Source organism: Pyrus communis, chromosome 9 (genome assembly GCF_963583255.1).
Source record: "Pyrus communis chromosome 9, drPyrComm1.1, whole genome shotgun sequence".
NCBI lineage: Eukaryota > Viridiplantae > Streptophyta > Magnoliopsida > Rosales > Rosaceae > Pyrus > Pyrus communis.
This window is the reverse complement of record NC_084811.1, coordinates 8,948,617-8,972,994: the sequence shown is the minus strand read 5'-3', so window position 1 is coordinate 8,972,994 and position 24,378 is coordinate 8,948,617. Positions and strand designations below refer to the sequence as shown.

The window sequence follows — 24,378 nt, the reverse complement described above, 5'->3', positions numbered from 1 at the left end:
CACTTTAGACAACTCTGGAGGTAACTCAAGCCTGTAAGCAACTTCAACGACTCTCTCGGTGATCATATATGGTCTGATGTATCTAGGACTTAGCTTACCTTTCTTCTTGGACCGTACCACACATCTCCACGGTGAAAGCTTTAAAAATACCTAATCACCCACTTTATACACCCTGTCATTGGCATGTTTATCTGCTAAGCTCTTCTGTCGATCCTGGGCCTCTTTCAGGTTAGACTTAATCACTTGAATATTCTGAGTAGTCTCCTCCACTATCTTAGGGCCCTCCAAAATCCTCTTGCCAACCTCAGACCAACACAAAGGTGTACGACAAGACCTACCATAAAGTGCCTCAAATGGTGCCACACCAACACTCGAATGAAAACTATTGTTATAGGCAAATTCCATCAAATCCAACCACTTATGCCAAGCATCACCAAACTGTAAAACTGAAGATCTCAGCATATCCTCTAACTTCTGAATAGTCCTCTCTAATTGTCCCATTTGTCTGAGGATGATATGTTCTACTATAAAGTAACCTCGAACCAAGAGCTTCTTGAAATACCCAGAACTTAGAAGTAAACCTGGGATCCCGATCCGAGACAATACTAACCGGAACTCCATGGTACTTCACAATCTTCGATATAAATAATTTAGCTAATCGACTTAAAGAATACTTCTCCTTCACTAGAATAAAATGTGCTGACTTAGTAAGCCGATCAACTATCACCCAAATGTTGTCATAACCATTATATGTATGAGGAAGCTTGTACACAAAATCCATAGTAATATTTTCCCATTTCCACTGTGAAACGGGAAGCGGCTGCATCAACCCAAAAAGCTTCTTCCTTTCTGCTTTAACCTGCTGACAAATGGGACACATGCTTACATACTCAGCAATTTCTCTTTTCATACCCAGCTGGTCGAATGGTATGATACATTTTAGTACCTCCATGATGCATTGCATAAGCCGAACAGTGCGTTTCATCCAAAATTTCTTTCTTTAATTCCGCATTATTCGGCACGTACATTTTGTTCTCTTGCATAAGCATGCCATCAGTCTCCTGAACTCTGAGATCTTTATTTTTCCCCTAACTTCTTACTTCAATTAACTCCTGGATTTCTTTATCATTCATCTGAGCCTCGAGCACACGATCAATTAAAATTGGTCTAACTTGGAAATTAGCAAGTAAAGCTTCTTCTCGAGCTCCCACCCTAACTCCACTCCAGTGGACCTCAAATCAGCAAGAAGAGGAATATGACAAGCATATAAAGCAATAAATCTAATTGGAGTCTTCCTACTAAGTGCATCAGCTACCACATTTGCATGACCAGGGTTATACTCAATCATGCAATCATAATCACAAAGCAACTCAATCCACCTCCCCTGCCAAAGATTAAGATCCCTCTGAGTAAAAAGATACTGAAGACTTTTATGATCCGTATAAATCTTACATTTTTCACCATAAAGATAATGTCTCCAAATCTTCAAAGCAAAGATAATGGCTGCTAATTCCAGATCATGAATAGGGTAATTCATCTCATGAGATTTTAATTGTCGTGAAGCATAAGCAATCACCCTACCATGTTGCATCAACAAACATCCCAAACTATTCAAAGAAGCGTCACTAAAGATCTCGAAATTACCATTATCATCTGGGAGCGCCAAAACAAGTGCATGAGTGAGACAATACTTCAACTGCTGGAAGCTCTGCTCATAATTATCGTCCCACTCAAATTCATACATCCTTCCTAGTTAGCCTTGTCAGTGGTAAAGCAATAACTGAAAAATCTTTAATAAACCGTCTATAATAACCTGCTAGACCAAGGAAACTTCGTACCTCCGTGACGGTTCATGGTTGCTCCCAATTCTCAACGGCTGCTACTTTTTCAGGATCCACCAGAATACATTAGGCGGATATAACATGTCCCAAAAATGCCACTTGATCTAACCAAAATTGGCATTTGCTAAACTTAGCATACAATTGGTGTTCACTCAATCTCTTCAACACCAAAGTGAGATGGTGAACATGCTCTGATTTAGACTTAGAGTATACCAGAATATTGTCAATAAAGACAATGACAAACCTGTCTAAATATGGCTGGAATACTCGATTCATTAAATCCATAAAAGCTGCAGGTGCATTAGTTAATCCGAATGGCATCACAAGAAACTCATAATGACTATATCAAGTCCTAAAAGCCGTCTTAGGAACATCCTCACTTTTAATCTTCAATTGATAGTAACCAGACCTCAAATCAATCTTATAAAATACGCAAGCGCCTCAAAGCTGATCAAATAAATCATCTATACGCGGCAATGGATATCGGTTTTTAATTGTTACCTGATTCAATTGCCTATAATCAATGCATAGCCTCAAAGTCCCGTCTTTCTTCCTCGCAAATAACACTGGAGCTCCCCAGGGTGAAGTACTAAGCCGAATAAAACCTTTATCAATTAATTCCTGCAATTGAATTTTTAATTCCCTCAATTCAGCAGGAGTCATTCGATAAGGAGTCAAAGATATAGGATCTGCACCTAGAAGCAAATCAATAGTGAATTCCACATCTCGGTCTAGCAGCAATCCAGGTAAATCATCAGGGAATACATCAGGAAAATGCCTGACTACTTTTACATCCTCCACACTACTAGGAGCAACATCATTCAACACCACATAAGCTAAATATCCCTGGTAACCTTTTGATAATAACATTTTTGCTCTCACAGCAGAAATAAAGCCATGCCTCACCCCACTCTGCTCACCCACAAAAGTAACCACAAGTAATCCAGGATGATGGAAAGTAACTATTTTCCCGTAGCAATCTATATTGGCACAATTATAATGCAACCAATATGTGCCCAAAATCACATCAAAATCAACAATATCTAACGGGATAAGGTTAGCTGGCATAACTATATCCTCCACCGTAACTAGACATCCTGGATAAACACATTTAACATAACATCTCTCCCCTTTAGGCATAGCAAACTCTAAATCATACCCTAGATGTGTAGGATGAGGTTGCGTCACTTGACCAAATCTATCAAAAATGACAGAATGCGTAGCACCATAATCAATTAAAACTCTGGCAAAGTGACCAAGAATGTTTAATGTACCCATGATCAAGTTCGGATGATTCTGCGTATCCTGCAGAGAGATATTGTTAACACGTCCCTGGGCTTGTTGTCGTCCCCCACGACCTCTACTAGCTTGATTATTTCGCCCCTGCACACCACAGCCTTGACTTGGCTGACAAGGTTGCCTTGAAGATCATGCACTACTGAAAGCAATCTCTACTTGTTGGGGCTATCCTCCCTGGTACCACTGAGATCCACCAGCTGGAATGGGAGGATACGGCGTATAACCTCCAGAATACTAAGGATACCCACTCTGATAATAAGGATCCTGGGAATATTGATACTGCCATGAAGCATAAGGAACAGTGTCACCTTGATAATGGTAAGCACAACCACGACCCATCTGACCATAACTACCAGACCCTAGAACTTGCTATATCGGCGCTGGTGGTGGCAAGGAAGGCTGTTGGGGCCTCTGCTGATTCTGAGGACAATTTATAGCTCTATGTCCCATTTGACCACAAGTAAAACATCCACTATTGCCTCTCCTACATTCCCCAAAATATCTATTGTTACATTTACGGCACAACGGAGCACTTCTTCTAATAGCACCCATCTGTCTCTAGAATCTAAGACCCCCAGAAATTCTACCATCTCTTCTCTGGCCAGTGGCACTAAAACCCCCGGTGGAAGAACTGGAACTAGCTCCATTTCGCTTAAAGCTCTGAGTCTTGTGGGGTCCTTGAGATGATTGACCTTTATTTTTGTCATCTCTATTCTAATTGTTATCTTTTTCTTCTTCCTTTTCACTCTCACTAGGCATATTCTCTGAATCCTCAATCCTCAACAAAATCTCATAGAATTCCAGGTAAGAAGCACAATGAGTAGTGGTCGTCATAGAACGCCACTTCTTCTTAGTACCCAATCTGAAACGACGAAGCATCTCAACCGGATTAGCAGCAACATTTGGATGATAACGAGACAAGTCAATGAATCTCCTCTAATACTCATTCGCCGTCATCTTCCCTTATCTCAATTGAGTAAATTCTTGATTCTTGCGATCAATATACTCAGAGGGAATAAACCTTTTCTGAAACAACCGTTTAAATACTTCCCAATCAGTAATTTCCTCTGGGGTCAACTGATAAACCTCATGTTCCCACCAGGATGCTGGTTCTTTACCTAAGAACCATGTAGTCGTCTCGACCCACATTTCAAAAAGAAGATTCTTTTAACTATGCATCACTCAAAAAGTCTTTTCAAGATGATCGAGCTACCTCTCTGCTCCTTCATATCCTTCATGACCCTCAAACTTATCCAACTTTAAGTTACATAGTCTCCAGGGGAGTCCTCTGAAGATGGCAAAGCGAAGACTGAATCGCATGGGCTATAGCTTCCCCCAACTGAGCTATATCGGGGAAACTAGGCTCGGCTGAATGATGTGGCTCTCTACAAGGCGGCATAGTTCTGATAGAAGACACCAAAATAATTAGAATATTCACAAAATATGCAGGACTGCCAAACCTACGCTCTGATACCAAACTGACACACCCCAACCAAAATCAAGGCGTGCTGGCCGTCACGTAAGGGTGACGTAGCCATGTGCACAGTACGAAAGCAATAATAAAATAAGATATGTGAATAAATAAAAACCAAACTAACTAGAGCACTAGATAAGATAAGGTGCAAGACGAAATAAATGTGTATTCATAACCAGAGCATAAGTAGCCTAGGTGCAGTCTAGTTGGACAAATACTAATTATACAATACCAAAAATAATCCTACAATGGTGATAACTGTCAGAGCTGCCGTGGATTCCTCGCAAGCCACCACAAAGCACTCCTAACTAGAACCTGGAAGGGCGCAAAATAGAAAGTGTGAGTGGGCAAAAACAAAGCTTATCAAAACCATTTCGATTATCAAATATAGTAACCCCTCGTCGTAAAACTTGTATAATTTTCCAGAAAATAGAATACATATCTATACCACAACCATGCTCAAAATAGCAAAATTCACAAATATGCCATGTTGAATATCTCAGCATAAAAATATGTAAGCCAGATGATATAAATCAATGCAAATGATATGTCAGCTGGAGTCACCTAACGTGACCTGTACGGTTGAATCTAGAGCTCATCCATCTAGCCGGAGTCACCTAACGTGTCCTGTACGGCTCAAATCCACATCTCAACAAATATACCTGCACACGAGTCGGAACCACCTAAAGTGGTCTGTATGACAGGACTGGGTGTAAATAAATATGCTCAAAGTGCTACGACCATGTGAAGACTGTGTGAATAATCGCAGGTCACGTACAAGTCGGAACCACCTATAGTGGTCTGTACAACTGGACTATGCACCTAACTTGGATCCAAGATGAGCGTATGGTGCGGGAGGTGAACCTCACGTGAAGGACTGTGCCCTAACCACGAGCGGGAGCACTAACACCGGGGTGCAGGTTTATGAGCTCTCAACACATCTCACATAATCATCAAGTAACATAAACAATCTATACTCATCTGGTACTTACCTGAGCATCCACAGCGTCAAATCACATTTATGAATACTATATTAATTCAATGATCTACATATAAATCAAAATGCATGACATTTCTAAACATAATATCATTTAAATCGATTTTTTTGGGAAAAATCTCAAGTATATAGGTATATACGGAAAACCAAAAGCCCACTCACTGGTATGTGGAAGGGTCGTAGCCCTCAAGCCTCGATTGACTACGCTCGTCCTGAGGATAGGTCTCACCTACATGTGAAACAACTATATAAACGTTAATTTAAAGCACATAAACGAAACTAGCTAATAACTTCTCATACATTGCTCAAATGGGGTGTTTGAATATACCAACATGATCTACTCAACACCACAAACATCCCGATATTTTTAAAATAATTGGACCACCCACACACCTCCACGCGCCAGCAAGGCAGGGCCAGACGCGCCCCCACGCGTGGTCAACCTGACGGAAACTTAACTGCCATAAGGAATATTCCGTTAAACATGCATGATGTCGTTAATCGCCGTTAGGAATATTCCATTAAAGTTAACAGAATATTCTCCTTTCTTCTCTGGTGAATCGCCAGACTCCACCGCCGGCCGCCGTTTGTGTCACCGGAAACTGAAAATTTTTCAAAGTTTGATATCTCCGCCATTTCTCAACCAAATTTCATGACATTTATACCAAAATGAAGCTTAGGATGAGACGAACACAATCTTACCACCTTCGGGGTCCTAAAACCAACGGAAACTCGCTGGAAAAATTTGAGGAAACCGACCGAACCCTGCAACTAAATAAACCCGAGTGTTCTTACGTCAAAACCACTCCAAAATTGAACCCACGTGCTAGAAAAGCAAGAGTATTACCTTTTTAAGTCTCAAAACCACTTAAAAGCCTCGCGATCACGTCGGAGGAAAATCACCCCTCACCAAAGTTCAGGTAACTCGAGTTCCTGTGAACCGTTCGTCATCCTAAAGGTACCACTCCACTCGTGAAGTCACGAGGAGTACGATGGTGGTCTGAAACAACTCGATTTTTGAGAGATGACGAGAGTTGAGGAGATGACCGTACAAGTGTACGGACGAATGGAAAAATCCGAGAGGGAGGAGAGAGAAAGAGGGTCAACAAGATTGGATGTGTGTGTGTGAGTGTGGTCCAGTTGACAACCAAACAAAATCAACAAAATCTTACTTCCAATTAAGTCCAAAAAGTTAGGAAGAAAAATAGATTGGTCCAAAAGCTTAGCCCATTTACACACACAACCACATAACGTTCAAGGGCAAAATCGTCATTCTATGCCATCGATAAAAATAATTCGGGACGGGCTATCACACCAGGCATCGGTGTCATCAGCCTTATCAATGGTGATATCTATTAGCTCCAGGCATGGTCACCGCTGCCCCCGCATGCCCGACACACCATCAGCATCCACTACTGATGCCTCGAGGTCACAACAAGGTAAAGTTTAATAAAACCCCGCACGTTGATAATTGTTTTTTTCCTATAGTGCCTTGGTGATTTCTCCATATAGATTGTTCTATGTGATATTGGATTGCCTAATGATCCTAGGAGGGTGGTCATTATTTCTTTGTAGAGAACAACGTGTCTCTAAAAATGTTTGTTTAATTTTTCTGCTTAATTCTGAGTCTTACTAGTTTAATTTTGTTCAAAAATTTGAGCTCCAGCTGCTCTAAGTTCGATCTTTAGTTATTTAGGTAAGTAGAAAGAAAATGTGTAAAGCGGACGTATCATTGTGCTTTTCAAATGCATATGCTTCGATAAACTGAATGTAATTGTTGTTTACTTAAGCAAATCGTGGAGTTGGATTGTATTTACATTTTGTAACAGTGCATACAATGTTGGCAAAAGTACAAACCTTACAAGGAATACCAAATATGAAATATGATAAGAATTTGATTATTTGTTATTTTAGGTTTAGTTTGTTAAGTTATGTCATTTAAAGATTAAAAAGTTATTTTATATATATATATATATATATATATATATTGTTTATTGTTGTCATCATTTTGAACCTATTATTAAACAGTTGTGATCATTCTATTGGATACATATATTGTTTATGTTATTTTCAGGGTTTTGGGAAATGTTTTAATTATAGGGAGGTTATGCCGAAATTTTAGTAGGATTTGTTATTAGTTTTGGATTAACATTAATTTTATATTTCTTTGCAGCCAAGAAAAACACCTGGGGACCTTGTCGCCAGTTGAAGACGGCGAAGATCACCCGGGTAACTAACGAACGTATCACTATTGGATACAACGACTGGCATCGGGCTGCACCAACGATGGAGCATCATAGCACATTGGCCCACGACATTGGTCACGTCGTTTGGACCTATTGCCCTATGCAATGGAAGTCTTGGAAGGTGATGCCAGACGAGGTGAGGACGAAGGTGCGCGCACAATTGTCGGTAAGTATCCTACCTTTTAATTGTTTTTCCTTCAAATTTTATATATTTATATTACTTAATGTATGTAATTAATTTGTTACATTGCAGACAAACTACAATTTCAAGGACATCAACAACGATATGTTGGCGTACGTCAACAAGCTCTTCTCTGAACGGTACAAGCAATGGAAGAGTGATCTGCACCAATATTTTGAGACATTTGATGATTCGCAAGTCGCTCTTGAGGAGGGTTGCCCGAAGGAGTTTGAGGGCCGGGAAGATAATTGGGCGTGGCTCTGCAGTCATTTTCAGGAGCCCGGCTATGTGGTATTTTTTTTATATTAAGTTTAAAATTATTATACGTTTCTTACTAATGTTTATTGATTTTTTTTATATTTCATTTAAATTTGAACTAATATGTTTATTTTTTGTATAACAGAAGAAGGCGAAATCCAACAAGAGCAATAGGGAGAAGAAGACTCTTCTCCACCATTCTAGTTCGAGGCCCTTTTCATATAGGATGGAGGCGCAGCGACGGGTAATAATAAAGTTTTTCATATTCAATTTTTAATATGTCATTAATATTTTTTTTTTTTTTCGTACTAACATTTTTCTTCTCTTGGTATATTCAGAGGGGTTCAAAATTCCCGGAGATCGATGTCTTTAGTGACATTTATCTTCGACCCGGGGATGAGTTGGCCAAGTGTCTTCATGTAAGTATTCTTCAATTTTAATTATTATCTTATGCATTCAAGTTTCATGGTTATTATATGAATGTTATAATTAATATTTGATGTTATATTACATAGGCGACGATGATGGAGAAGAGGCAATTGGTTCTTCAGGAGTCCACCTCCCAGCTTCCTCCCGAGACTCTGCTTGAGTCTGTGGATCCCCCAGAGGATGCGAGGTTTCAAATCTTTACGGAGACCTTGGATCAAACTCTCGGGTGGAGGCTGGGGACATATTGTAGGGGGACGGGTAATGCTCGGCGGGGGGAACCTAGAGCCCCTTCATCATCGCAATCAAAGAGTTAGGTGACAGCTTTGACAACACAGGTGGCCAACCTTAGGACTGAGCTCACCTCGTATAAGAGCCATATGTCACAGATGTAAGACATTCACGTTCAATTATAGTATCTCCTAGCTCATCATCATGTAGCAATTCATACTGAAGCCTTGGCAATATAACCAACCACCTTGAATCCTCTGGATCTTCAATGTAAAACATCTACTTCACTTGACTAGCAAAAACAAACTATCTGACTTATGTTCAATTTTGTTAAGGTTAATTAATTTGATTTCAAACTTTTCTAATCAGATGGCACTTTTATTTTCAACCCAATCACACTTAATGACCACAAGCGTGAATATGTTATAATTAAGTTCCCATATCTCTTGAATCACCCTATAAAAAGTTATATCCGCAATAACATGATTCTTATCGTTAGCGCTTAAAATTTGCATTATATTAGCCATTATGCTTACTCCACTGTTACAGGCCCTCAGTCAGTCTGTCATTCGTCTCCTGGATCTTCGTTCCCTGTCGACATCTGAGCCCCTCCAACCCGAGCATGCCCACACCTCTGCCCATTCGACCTCTGAGCATGTCGACAACCTTGAGACCTTCCAACCGCCTCCGCATGACAACCACATAGATTACGTCGCATTATTTTCTTAGTTTTTTACTTTCTTACTTTTTAAACATTTTTCTTGTACATAGTACATACATTTATATTAATTTAAATATATTATTTTTCTCTTCATTACATTTTTTAATTGCCATTTAATTTTATTACCAAAAAAAAATGCAATTTATTTTTCTTACAAAATTAAAGAAAAAAACAAAATGTAAAATTAAATTTTTAAAAAAAATATTTTTATTTTTGCACGACGAAAACCTTCATCATGCAAAACTCAAGCGACAAACTAGGTTTCGTCGCGCAATAATAAATTGTCATCACACAAAGTTTAGAGAGACGAATAATAGTCGTCCCACGTATGTATCCTGGTATTTTGTGCGACAAAGGGTAAACCGTCACACCGTGTTTTTGCAACCAATGATGTTTTTCATCGCGCAAAGTCTTTCTTCATGATCTTTGCACGACGGATTCTGTGCGACAAAGTTTCTATCACACTAAAGTTCGTGCGACAGAAATACACTTTGCGTAACCAACTTTGGTTCGTCGTGCAAATAGTAAAACGTAGTAGTGCCTACTAGTGTAAGGAATCCAATTCCACCAATACAAGGAATTGAATTCCAAAATTTATGTGGGCCCCACTGCTTTTTTGATTCCTCAATGTTTAGTAAATACCGGAGTTTTCCGTAATCAGAATCTAATTCTACACTTTCAATCTGATTACGGATACGTAAACATGCCATTGGTGTTTTGTTAAGCATTTCGATCGGTGCCTTTTGTATTCCTTTGCATTTTATGTGTTTCTTTGCATTCAGCCAGTTTTGTTTGCATGGTTATGGAATAATGGATACCGTATATAATCCATAAAAATGATCGTTTCATGGGATTCATTGCAGAAGAGATTTCTGATGCATGGGAGAGGCATGTGATTTGCAAAGCCTCTTCTTTCTCCGATATGTGAGATTCAAACTCTCAACGCTTCCCTTTACTGATCTTTTATTAGTTTAATGATCTTTTAAAGAGCATGATCAACATCTTCAGATTATCAGTTGTTGCTCTCAGTTTTTAATCCTTTGCATGCATATCTTTATTACAGTACTGTTTTGTGTTGAAGTTGTGGACCTAATTGCATGTGATTCCATTTTCCTTTGTACGTATTAAGACAAGACTCCCAACTGTGTAAAGTTTTGTCCCTCCAACACCAAAGTTGGCTTCCTGGCATTCTTTGATGAGTCGGCATATAACCTGCCATTTATAAACAACGATAGAAACAACTGATTAGGGGAGATAGAGAAGAGGCAAAACAAGCATATGAGCCTAACTTTTTTGTGGTTCAAGGTTTCATTCATATATCACTCTTGCAATCCACGACTATTAAGACAGCTAATTACGAGGATTAATTCTATTATTTCAAATTTAGGTAATTTTTACGAGGATGATAGAGGTATAGACATAAAGCCTAGACTTAAAAGAGTGTACACCACAAGGACAAGCTCTAGACAACAAATTTAAAGAGCAACTATTCATTTACTATTACAGAGAAAAGGAAGAGAGAGCAACTGTTCTTTTTTTATTTTAACAAACTTTAAGCCACTAGATACTACAGTCTAGTGATATTTTTTTTTTACTTGTAAGTGAGAAATCTTAGTTTTGATTCTCGTCAAATATGAATTTGAACCATATTATTACTAGCCCATTATGAATCTAAGTCATCCCTTTCCCATGTAGATATTATCGTTTGATAAGGAAAAAAAAACTTCGAATATTTTATTACTCGTTAAAAATTCAAACCAAATCTGCTCTTTATCTAAAATACGGATTTGGATCCTCTCCTGAGCTCAGTCTCCTAAGCCTCCTGAGCAAATCACACGAGTCGTTGGATTTTGATCCAACGGCTACAAACAAGGGGTTCCTCTAAAAGTTATAATAATTGTGATCGTTAGATTTTGTTTGTAGCTATTGTATTTTGATTCAACGGCCATACGGCCATTATGATTTGCTCAGGAGGCTCAACAAGTTGAGTTCAGGAGACGATCCAAATCCCTAAAACACCTTCTCTCTCTTCCTTTTTTCCATGGTTTACGGGTTTACCATTTAGCATATAACAGTTACTCCATAATTTAAAGAACTTTAACCGTTGCAAAGATCCATCATGTTTTTTTGCTGGAAAAAACAAAAAAAAAAAAAAAAAAAAAAAATCATCATATTTTATATGCAAAATTTAATCATAATTTTTCGAACTCAAAAATACGTTTCATATATATCTTCAATCTGTATATATATTGAACATCAAAAACAAAATGAGTATAATATATTGATTATCCTTATCCCAAAAAAAATTTGATAGAACTTGGGCAAGAAATTCCTCCTTGTCCCACCGGTGTAAATAATCATCCTTGGCTGCATAGCACGACAAACGAAATAGTTTTGGCTTTTTATTTAAAATGATCGTGAGATTGGCTAAACTTCTTATTTTTTATTTTTAAGATTTAAAATTGATAGAAATGGTCCATAAAATTATTAACCGTCAATCATTTTGATATGTGAGAAATCTCCGTTAAAGGGTATTTTGTCAAATCAATTTTTTTCCCTTGAATTGGTGGTTTGTTCAATTTAACAGAAATTTTTTACAGAATAATCAAAATAATTGATGGTAAACATTTTCAGAAGTTGTTTCTATTGATTTTAAATCTCCAAGACCAAACGGGACTATTTTAGCTAAAAGGAAATTATTTTTATCAAATCCCTTCTAAGTTCTATCTTAGAATATGATCCAATATTCCAACACATGATTGCTTTGTCGACTTTAATCTTCTATTACAGGTATATCATTTAAGCTACACCGACCTAGTATGATATGATATGATATATTTGTTAGGGCAATTATGATGTTGATTCACGGTTTGTAACTACCAACCCCCGTTGTGTATTTTATTTTATTTTTTTGTTATAAGCAATGTTACTCTTCTAAAGTTATTCCGAGGACAAAAAGTAAATTGAAAACGAAACAGTAGAAGCTGAGTAATACCCTATTCAGAATTACAATCTACCACTTGTCACTATCAGAATGCAACAAGAGCATATGACCGAATTAAACAAAGATCAAATCATCAAACATAGGGAAGACGATCCTCTCCGGATCCACTTTGTGAGGATCCTAAGGATCCCCACATCTTAACCTTTCATCGTATATCGTGCAGTCAGTTTTCATCAGATACTATTTATGTTAATTTTAAATAATAAAATGGTCAAATGATTTCTAACCGCACGATACATGATGAATGGCTATGATGTAAAGATCTTTAGAATTCCCACAAAGTGGATCCAGATGGAATCCAATTCTAAACAATAGTTCAATGTGAATTTTTTAATATTCTTTATAATACTGCTACGAAACTATTTATACAACTATATCGTAAATGTTTGAAAGAGATTAAGCCCTTACAGCCTAGGAGCTGGTTAGCAACTTGAAAGTGTACATTAGTAAATTTAAATACCAAACCCGCTATCCAAATAGACAATCTGCCACTGTAACAGCATCTCAAGTAATTACGCATAGCAACAAGTAATTGACTTAATATACCGTCAAATGTTCGTTTATCCCCCCAACCAATGTTTTAAAAAACTAACCTCGGGGCGCACCTAGGGCGCCTTTGAGGCTAGGCGCTAAGGCTAACACCTCTGTATTGCTGGAGTGGGGCGAAAGGCTTCGTCGGAGCCGCGTAGGCACACCTCAAGGGTTTTTTTTTTTTTTTTTTTCTTAACTCCCAAACCCAAATTTTGGGTAAGGTTTTAACTGCCTCATACCTCTTCCTTGCACTATCGTCTTCCTGCCTTTTTCTGATTTTTATTTTTTCATATAATGAATGTGTGTGATGTCTGCATGCATTGTTATATGTGTGCTTATTGTGCTTTACATCCTCTATTTTAAATATGTATATATATAATATAATATAATATATGTATATATATGTGTGTGTATGTATTTATAATATATGTGCTCAGGATGATTATTGATTAATAATCTTTTTTTTTTTAATATAATATACATGTACACTCAGTGTATATATTAAAAAATTTAGATTCGCCTCACAACTAGGCCGGGCCATCCCTCGGTCGCCTCGTCCACGCCTCACGCTATTAATACATTGCTCCCAACTGAGAATCCCACATTTACCATGAATTTGGGTAAGAATGGCACATCGAACGAAACACAAAAACAACACGCAAGTTATATTTATGTTTTCTTGTCAAGGTGAAAATCATGAAAATGTAAACCAGAAGCGATCGCTTTAGAACAAGACAACCAGTATAAGAAATTGCAGGGAGACAGGTATGGGGTAAGCTTTACTATACATTAACAATCGTACAATCGAAAACTCACAACTGGTTTTTCAACTCATTTGACATCTTTCAATCTTTTCTGGTAAGCTCGTGCTCGTGATCGATATAGATGAGGGCCGTTGATTACAAGGGGTAGCCACCCCTTCTCATATCTCTAGTGAAGAAGGGATGTCTTAGCGCTTCCCTAGCCTTGAGGCGCTCTGCCGGGTCGTATCTTAGGAGCCCTTGCAAGAGCTCGATCAAATCACCAGCAGAGTGGTCCACATGCTGCATTATTAGGTTCTGTCAAAACAATGGCAAAGTCAGAAGACTTCATGAACGATCCTACGCAATATGCATAGCGGCGTTATAATTGGCAGAAATAAGACATTTCAACTTCTTCAACATTACCGGAAGCCGGGGCAACTTGCAAACTGCTCTCATGCTTTCTCTAGAAGTTGCACCGTCAGGCCAATCTAGTCGTGCTCCCCTTCTAAAATATTTGTCAGCACGACGGCTGCAAAAATCAAGAACAGTATATGAGCTCCACACAACATACAAAACGATAGGAGAACGTGTGCAGTAGGAATCTTACTCAGCTCTAACCACCATATGTTGTGGTAGTGGGCCCAAAACCCTCTCCATCATGGCAAGATGCTCCAAGTTTTCATGTGTTTGAAAAAGGGCCTCACCCTGTTAAAAGACAATATTGGAGGAAAAACAAGTGTAAAGAAAAAAGCTCTGGCACTCCCTAGGCAGTAAAAACTTATTTTGAACTATAAATAAAACCGACTGAACGATAGATTATCAGCCCATATGAACTCGATGGTACTTACCGAGCAAAGTTCAACAAGTATGCAGCCAATGCTCCATATATCACAAGGATAATTCCATCCAAGTCCTGCAGGTAACATCGGATGACTGTCATCTAAAAGAGTAAAAATATGAAATCAAGATATTGCTTGAGTAGCCTAGAACTGTATTTACCCAAAATGACCTCCGGTGCACGATAATGGCGTGTTGACACCACATAGCTGTGATCCTGATGTTCAAATGTTGTACTCCCAAAATCAATGAGCTTAATGGCACTTGACTTGGGCAGATTCTTGAAATAGGAACCCTCTTTAGTCCAACGTGATAGAAACTTGATTGAAATTAAGGAAAGAAATTAAAGTGTCAGGATTTTGAGCTTTACTAAATTACCAGGCTAAGAGGTACAAGATCTGTAGATGGCTTGGGATGAAGAAATATAATGTAAAATGATGCTGCCAACTTACCAGTTAACGTAATGAGGAACAAAAGTAAAATATAGAGAGACGAGAGACAAAAAGCATGATTTAGGAAATGATACCTTATAGTCTGGCACTTTAATGTAGTCGGAGGACACAAGTAGAATATTCTCTGGCTTCAAATCAGTATGAATAAGGCGTAAATCATGCATAACTGCAAAAACAAACCAGCAAACCATTATATCATCAAATACATGCTATAGATGCATGTCATGCAATAATGTATCATGCCTAGAATTCAGCTTTATACTTAAATGTTTAAGTAACATGTTGCAAAAATTTAGATAAAATGGCAAGAATTGTCCACACACATGCTACAGACTCCAAAAGTTGTCTGCCAAGCTCCCGAACAAGATCAATGGGAAATGAACGATAGCTGTTTTTGCGAAGAAAATCGTATAAGCTAGGTCCAAGCTTCTCAAACACCTGTTGAAACCATTTCAACCCATCCGCAAGTTTTTTTTAACTCACAGAAAATTCAGGCATAAAGGGACATATACTGCCCTTCCAAACTAATTAAATCAGAAGTACCAATAAATACTTACAATACAAATATGATTACGATAGTCAAACCAATTCCGTATTTGCACACAACTGCAAAGAATAAAACCGCTTATACCACCATCACTTTAAACTTGTACAACCAATAAGGGTGACAGAAATAAAAACATCCTTACCGAGAGCCACCAATATCATGCCTTGCAAGCCTTTGTAGGACATCAATTTCAATCATCGCAGCTTCACGATACTTATGTATGGAGCGGACAATTTTGATTGCCACAAGTTCTTTCTTTTCGTTGTCAATACACTCTAACACTTGCCCAAAAGTCCCTGGAAATTCATAGCCAAAATATTAAAATTTTATTCTGAGTGTAGATTTTTCACCCAAGAAAGCAAGAAATACCAACCCTCTCCCATTTTGCTGAGAATTCTATCTGCAAGTATGATGAGGAAATTGTATCAATAAGTATAATTGATAAGAAAAAAATAAAATTAACCCTATTCAATTCATGAATAATTAACATTTTAACAGCAAACTTGAATGCAGAAACCTAATGTGTGATTCTACGTATGGAAAAGTAAATGTACTGTATCATTAACATACATGTGGATTCCCGTAGTCTATTCACCCAAATTCAAAATTTCAAATTGTGAATCCATACATTTACTTAGGCTACAAAAGCACCTGCACTGTTTATTTAGTAAATGATCATGACATTAGAATCACGAACTTGTATCATGAACATACATGTTGATGAGATGCCTTTTCAAAAGTCAAAAACCTCCTCAGTTATCCCAATCATGGAATATCTTACGAATACAAACCAATATTCCCAATAAGCCCACATAGTTGCAAACACTAACAAATTACCAACCAAGCAAAAGAACTCAATCAAATTTTCAACATGTGGTAATGCAAAATCACCTCCTTACATATAACAAGACCTACATTACGCACTAGTTAAAGGGACTTACATCGAGGGGTTAGATTTTCTCCGATGCCGAACACGTAATGACCATCTTTATCATCAGGTCTCCATGGAGGGGAAGCATTTCGAGGCACTCCCCCATAAAACATAGACGTGTATGTGTAATTCGGGATCGGCCCATTCCCAAACTCCTGCCCGCAATAAAATGCCGGGAGCAGCTGCAAAACATATTAAGCATTATCAGATAACTGCATTACAGATACATATACATAATTCAACAATCTCAATTCTAGAACCTAATTACCCAATTCCTAAAATTCAAATTAATTCCGTCCCTAAAGCACAAAAATTTCAAACAATTCCGAATTGAAAATTGCAATTACATAACAAATTTAATAAAAACTGAAAATTGTGACTACAAAAAATTAAAATTAAAAAAAAAATTAAAAAAAAAAACTACGAGAGACAAACCTCGGGAGGAGGAAGAGGAGGGGGCATATCCCATGCTAATCGAGGTCTCTTCCTTGGCCGCTTATCCATATTCTTGTGAGGAAATTCCATTATCCTCTGCGTTTCCATTATTCCCCTAATTTTTTCGCTTCCTCAGCGAAACACAAATTCTCTCTTGAGAGAGCAAAAATTTCAACGAATCAGAAATTCAGGACCTAATTAGGTTTCCGCGAATTTGAAATTTGAAAAATTGAGATAGGATTTCGGAGAAATTGATATAAGATTTGGGGGAATTTGAGAGGGGATTTTTTTGAGCTCTGAAAACCCTAATCTTGGATCTGAAAGCTCCAAACCATGAGATGGGGACGGAAACTAACCCTGGTTAAGGGGTTGGGCTGCGGGTTAACTGGGGAACCAAGACGATAAGTTAACTCTCCGATTTTCCAACCATGGTTAGATAAATGGGCCCCGCAAATTTTGATTTGCTTAGGCGCGTGCGGTCCCCGCCCGACCGGTTTTATGTGTCGTGCGCGCCTTTCTGTTGCGTTTTGCTGACACGTGTTGATAAGTGGACCCGAGAAGTCACGCGCATATTCGAATTTTATTGATTTGGGCTTTGTAACTTTTGAACGGCCCGACATACAAGTTGTACCAAGAAGCCCAAATGGGTTTTTATTAATTAATTTTATTTTTTAAAAAGAAAATTAATTAAAAAAATTTGAAAATTTTGAGTTTTAATCAAAATAACCAAAAAAAAGGGTAAGTGAATAGTATTAAGAATGATTTTCAGCCAGTTTACTATTTCATCTTCCTATTACTATTCTACCTTAAGCCTTTTTATTTTTATTTTTGTTTTTATTACAAATGGTCCTTGAAATTGACTCATCCAATCAAGATGATCTCTGAAATTGAAAATCGATAAATGTAATCCCTGAAAATGGGTGTCGCAAATCAATGTGGTTCTTCCATTAAAAATCTGTCAAATTTCTGTTATGTGCTGATGTGACACATAATTAAGTCTCATAATTCTAATTAAATATTTTTATAAGAATTACATATATTTAAATAAAAATAATAATTTTTGTTTTTATATAATAAAAAACTTGAAAAATAAAAATGGGAAAACAGAAGAAGAAGATGTATAGCTCATCTTCTTCTTTCCCCTCCCCACCCCCCCCCCCCCCCCCCCCCCCCCGGCGCAACCAGTACAACCTCACCTCAACCCAGATTTTCGTCATCACGCTCCATTATAGCAGCCAAATTGAAAAGAATGAGAGACAGAGAAATCCCAAAAATCTTTCTTGCCAAATTGATCAGAATGATATATACAGTCGACGACTCAATGCGATGTGAAGTTACACGCAGAAATCAGCTGCGTCAAGTGCATAAATTCTTGAGCACATTTCATCAAGAACACACACAAGACGGACATTAGAACAAAACCCACTGCAATCTTGTGTCATAAATATAGAAATTGTGTTCACTCCAAAATTCAAGGTGAATCAGAAATACAAAGGACCATTTTCTAAAACGTACAAATAAGAATAGTTTGTTGAACATTTCACATTTAGTGTGCATTTTTCATTAGATCTGAAACAATCTGAAGGGGGGGGGGGGGGGGGGGTGGGGGTGGTGTGGTGGTTGGGGGGGGTGGCAGTTGCTGGGGTAGGAGGGGAAGAAGAAGCATCAACGGGATTACATTGATGAACCACATTGATTTGCGACACTCATTTTCAGAGATTACATTGATTGATTTTCAATTTCAGAGACCATCTTGATTGGGTGGGTCAATTTCAAGGAGCATTTGTGATAAAAACTTTTTTTTTTTAACAAACCTAAAACTTTCAATTGGTGACCTCAAAGTCCAATATGACTGCTTGCTTCTTCAGGTACCTACATAGGCATTCACATCAATTAGACGACGTTGCAATCTTCAGCTAAGAAATTGCAAAGCCAATCCGGCACTTGAAAAACACCCCAGCTATAGGAAGAACCCCCCCAAACGGTTAACCAAAGGAAGTGAAAAGGTGAGCAACACGGTTACCCGCTCTCGGGACATAGACATGTAGAGATCGCGTTGCCAAAAGCTGAATGTCATACACAATACACCCGATAGCGCCATCTGGAATCCGTGCTTGCTTCAATATATCGACCAGCACCTTCGAGTCACTCTCAACCTCGAGTTGTTGGTATCCGGCGACACACATGCTCGGATTCAAAAACCAAAACATGAAAGCAGTGTTGTGCATCTTCTATGATGATTGGATCTATCAATCTGTTGTTTCATTGCAAGAGCTTAGAAGCCTTGTGGCAATTTGACATATCGGTAGGAGATGCTGGAGCCTGTCTACTTGCCTGGATTTATTCTCCCTTAAATGCTCTATACAAAATTGTTAACATAGTGAAAATTTCATTCAATTGCAGATGATTCTTATCCCCAGTAACAAATACATGAACTTTGTTTCTGACTTCTATCCAACTGCAGCCTGGAACCCTCTTTAGTCCTTTTCCTTTCATTTCTCTCCGTATTGTTGAGACACTCTGCCATCTCCCAGCTGCACAATGTGCATTGGATACCATAACATACGATGACACATCTTCCGGATCCAAATCCAGGATTTTCCTGGCTGCAAACTCCCCCAATTCCGTATTCGAGTGGATTTGGCAGCCACCAAGCAACGCCTTCCAAAACCCAATACCCGGTTCAAAAGGTAGATTGCAGATGAACTCCTCAGCTTGTGTGAAACACCCCGAGCGCGAGAGTAAATTAACCATACAAGCATAGTGCTCAGGCTTTAGAATGATAGAGTCCTCAGTTCTTGCCTGATTGAAATATGAGTAACCTTCATCGACAAGACCAGCATGATTACAAGCCCACAATAAACCAAGAAGCGTAACGCTATTCGGTCTGCAACCAGAAACCCTCATCCTTTCGAAAAATTCAATGGCTTCCTCTCCTTTACCATTTTGAGCATAACCACATATCACAGCATTCCAAGAAACAATGTTTCTTCCCTCAAGTTTATTGAAAACTAAGAGACTATCTTCCATGCTTCCACATTTTGCATAAAAGCTTATTAATGAATTGCCAATGAAAACATCAAGCTTACCCAAGAACTTGAAAGCACAGGCATGAAAGCTCCTGCCCATTCCTAGTGCTGCTATGTTGGCAGCTGCAATGATGGCACATGGAAAAGTAGAATGGGTAGGCACCAATCCATCTCTAAGCATCTCGGCGAAAAGATTTACAGCCTCTTCATTGTGGCCTGTTTGGCTGTACCCTCCAATCATTGCATTCCACGAAACAACATTCCTCTCCGGCATCTCTCGGAAAAGAAGCAGGGCATCTTCAAGCTTCTCCTTTTTCAGGTATGCGCATATCAACGTCGTGTAAGAAACCACATTCGGGTACTGGGTATCTTCGAAAGCTCTTTGAGCATCTTGGGTAACGCTCAACTTGGCATAAAGATCCAAAATTGCACTCCCCACAAAGACGTTCGAATGCAAACCCGTTTTTGTTGCACAGGCATGAAGCTGCTTGCCTATTGATAGGTCTCCGAGTGCGGTTGACGAGTGAAAGACAGTGCCGAATGTGAATTCGTTGGGTCTGATATTCAAAACGAGCATCCTAGAAAAGAGATAGATAGCTTCTTCATGACGGTGCTGCCGAGCAAATTGGCCTATTATTGTTGTGGCCGATACCACGCTCAAGTCAGGCGTTTCGTCGAACAGTTGGCGTGCATGCCAGAATGCATCCGAGTTTCTTGCTGGCAGAGAATGCGTATGTGCTTTCTGGGTTTCAGTAAGAAGGGAGCAAGTTGAAGAGTGAGATTTCCTCGGTATCAAGTGAGAGAAAGGGGACCTGCAAATTAGGGTTTTCATGTGTTTGTGTTTTGGCGGGTAATTTTGGGGATCAAATAGCCATGCGGGAAGGGCATGCTGGGTAGCCTCAGAAATGTAACTTCATGCGTTTGAACGCGTTAAAAATTGGCGGGTTCGGTCCAATTTTTGGCCTAATTGTGGGTGCAACACCTAAAAACATATCGTTAATGAATAGCAAGTGTGCCTCTTTCACTAAAGAAATTATTGTGTGCGGACATCAGTATAATTTTTTGGGTATATTATCAATTTCCCCCCTAAACTTGTGACCCTTGGCCAATTTCCCCCCTGAACTTTAATTTTGACCAATTTCCCCCCTCAACTCTCATATTTAGTCAATTCCCCCCCTGAACTTTAATTTGGCCAATTTCCCCCCTCAACTCTCAAAATTAGTCAATTTGCACCCTACTGTTAATTTTTTTTTTTTTTAATTTTCCATCTATTCTTTTCTTAATTTTCAATCTTTCTAATAGCTTCCAACAAAGTACTAAAATTAACATAAACTCACCTGCATAATATAGGGTAAAATGTACAAAAACATAATACAATTAGTATGTGACATGGGTTGATTATAAGAAAAAGTTATGAATCGGGTTTAAAACATGTAGAAGAAGAAATAATAACAAAAAGAAATAATAATCCTAAACTCATGGATCAAACCTATTTCAATAAAATGGGTTATTCTTAATAAGGAGTCGAAAATTATGAATAGACTAGCCGTTTTTTTACTAAAGCTCGATTCTCCGCAATTTACTTGAACTTAGCTTTCACTTTTATAAAGAAAATTGTATTCACATACAAAAATTTACACATCAATCCTTTTTGTTATCAATTTTGTATAGTCAAAAATCAAATAAAATTACTCCATACTGATTTATTATGACTAATAATACTATCTATGATAAATTGTAAAATTCTAAATTTTAATCTATTTGTAATAGGATAAAGATATAGGAACATGATTAACATACATCTTATTTAGTTTCTTACACACACTTGTTTAATTATGATCAAATTAAAAATTTAACAGTAGGGTGCAAATTGACTAATTTTGAGAGTTGAGGGGGGAAATTGGCTAAATTAAAGTTGAGGGGGGAAATTGACTAATTATGAGAGTTGAGGGGGAAAATTGGCCAAAATTAAAGTTCAGGGGGGAAATTGGCCAAGGGTCACAAGTTTAGGGGGGAAATTGATAATATACCCTAATTTTTTTTATATGGCCATATGTATGTGCAACATCATATTAGACTATTGGTGGGATTACGCATGGGCTTGGATGTTGAAAATGGTAGCGGATATCCTATTTTGTGTATGTTGCCGCATAAACACGTTGTCCATCATTTGTATCTTAAAATTTATTCATGTAAAGGGTACCAAACTCAAACAAGAGGATCCCTCTTTTGTGAGGAGGGTTGGACGACTGACGTGATATGGGTGTCAAGACCAAAGAATTTATTTCTATAACACTCAGGGAATTAGTGAGATAGATCGATTGTGAATATTACGCACATGATGAGTCAAACAGAAATTATTAAGAGACATGAAGGTTTTCCTACTTGTAATGCAACATAGAAGAAATTACATGCTTTTCCTTTGAGACATTATAAGTGAATTAAAAATAAAAAATAAAAAATAAAAAAATAAAATAAAGGGAAAATCCAATGTTTTAAGTCTAATGATTCCCATTAAAGGAAAAAAAAAATTCAAACTAAATGGAAATTGATTACAAAAAAAATTACTTTTGGTACATAATTAATTGAAAATTTTAAATTATATTAATTTATGACATACATTGTTAAATAGAACGATTAAATAACCGTAAAAAAAAGTCAATAACTGATTGTACTGGAATTCAAACCAAATCCAAAAAGCTACACAGTAATTTATTTTATTCAGAAACCAAGATTTGATTTACACCAGTCTCCAAACCCATTACTTTATTCAGAAATTCATTTACACTAGTCACAAAAGTCCATCTTCAAAGAAGATTATAGTCTCCTACCACTTCATGATCAAAACCTTCTTCTTTTACCAGTTGCAACCTGAAACTGCATGGCATCCGCATTGTTGTTCCCAAATTGCAATTCCATCCCATTGCTCAAACATGCCGAACCACGAGCGAAATTCAACATAGATGAAGATGGTATCTGAGAAAATCCAGGTGAACTCTCAAGGAATGAAGCAGAGCCACTTGAAGAAATCCGCGCCGCAAGAAACGAATCAAACTCCTCCTTCTGATCTACCAATGAGGCACAATGATCACCTCCATTAACGAGCGCAGGCGGATTCTTAAAAGCGGGAAGAGGAGGAGGATTTCTCCACTTTGGAAGAGGGGCAACAAGAAGTGTTTGAAGTAAAGGGCCAGTTTCCATCACAGCCTGCATTAGTCTTCCTTTTTTGGGCAGTGGCCTCACTCTAGCAATGTTGTCAATAAGAACTGAACCAAAATCGATCTTCGAACCCACGGGAACAACATTTTTCGTAAACCCCAAGTTGTTCGAATCCGGAAAGTTTGGATTAGGCTGCAGGTCTGGGAAGGAGATAGAAGAACCCAAGTTGCTGTTTGTGGGATATGAACCAAAGGCATGAAAGTTGTAAGATTGGGTGGGCACAAAATTACTATCTGATTCCTTGAGCATAGGAGGGTCTAGGGTTTTTTGGGGGATCGGGTTTTCGATATTGAGTTGTGGTGAGAGGATTGAAGTTTGATCATCTAGTATGGATGATGGCACTAACTTATTCACAAGTTTCTGCAACTGGGTTCTTGCTTCATCTCTTTCTTGGCAAGTAATCTGCCAGAGTTGAAATAACTGCTTCATGATTTCTTCGTTCTTGCTCACCTCCTCTTTCGCCATCATTTTCACTGTATCTAGTTCGTATATTTTGCAGAGAAGCTTGTGTTTCAGTTCATCAACGCTCTGTCAGACATCAAAAGAGATTGAAGTTCAGAAATATGTAAAAACCCTAATAAACATGCAACCAGATGAAAAAGACCTGAAATCATTGTAAATTTTGAATAAAATCACTCACATTTTGATCACTCGAAATGTTAACCATGCTCCCTCTCTCTCTCTCTCTCTCTCTCTCTCTCTACACACGGACACAAAAAGAGAAACAGACTTGCAGAATAATTAAATAGAATAGGGAAATGCAGAGACACAAAAAGGGTAAAAAATGAAGAGGCAGCAAATGGTAGGAAGAGTATAAGGTACGTTTAAAACCTTCTTAAAATAACGACATTTGGATTTGATCAAAAAATTACAAAAAAGAATTACCAACTGCATTATAATAACATTCGTTGTCTCACTAAGAAAAACTCACCGTAGTTAAAGGGATTCTGTCTGATCCCAAAACATTAATCTCTCA

The 24,378-nt window shown here is 38.0% G+C and overlaps 2 protein-coding genes across 2 annotated transcripts; both read right to left on the bottom strand.

The window, feature by feature from the left end:
- Nucleotides 1-13,850: 13,850 nt before the first annotated feature.
- On the bottom strand, nucleotides 13,851-17,489 carry LOC137744959 (serine/threonine-protein kinase AFC1). The gene is made up of 12 exons (XM_068484788.1): nucleotides 17,155-17,489; nucleotides 16,730-16,901; nucleotides 16,162-16,188; nucleotides 15,931-16,084; nucleotides 15,799-15,847; nucleotides 15,565-15,679; nucleotides 15,316-15,407; nucleotides 14,952-15,108; nucleotides 14,801-14,865; nucleotides 14,560-14,657; nucleotides 14,376-14,481; nucleotides 13,851-14,267 (listed from the first exon to the last, which is right to left on the bottom strand). Exons 1-12 carry the CDS (start codon nucleotides 17,260-17,262, stop codon nucleotides 14,109-14,111), a joined length of 1,302 nt encoding a protein of 433 aa, XP_068340889.1. The 5' UTR covers nucleotides 17,263-17,489; the 3' UTR covers nucleotides 13,851-14,108.
- A 1,430-nt stretch (nucleotides 17,490-18,919) lies between these two features.
- On the bottom strand, nucleotides 18,920-21,188 carry LOC137746305 (pentatricopeptide repeat-containing protein At5g42450, mitochondrial). The gene has a single exon (XM_068486383.1). It carries the CDS (start codon nucleotides 21,013-21,015, stop codon nucleotides 19,495-19,497), a length of 1,521 nt encoding a protein of 506 aa, XP_068342484.1. The 5' UTR covers nucleotides 21,016-21,188; the 3' UTR covers nucleotides 18,920-19,494.
- Nucleotides 21,189-24,378: the final 3,190 nt, after the last annotated feature.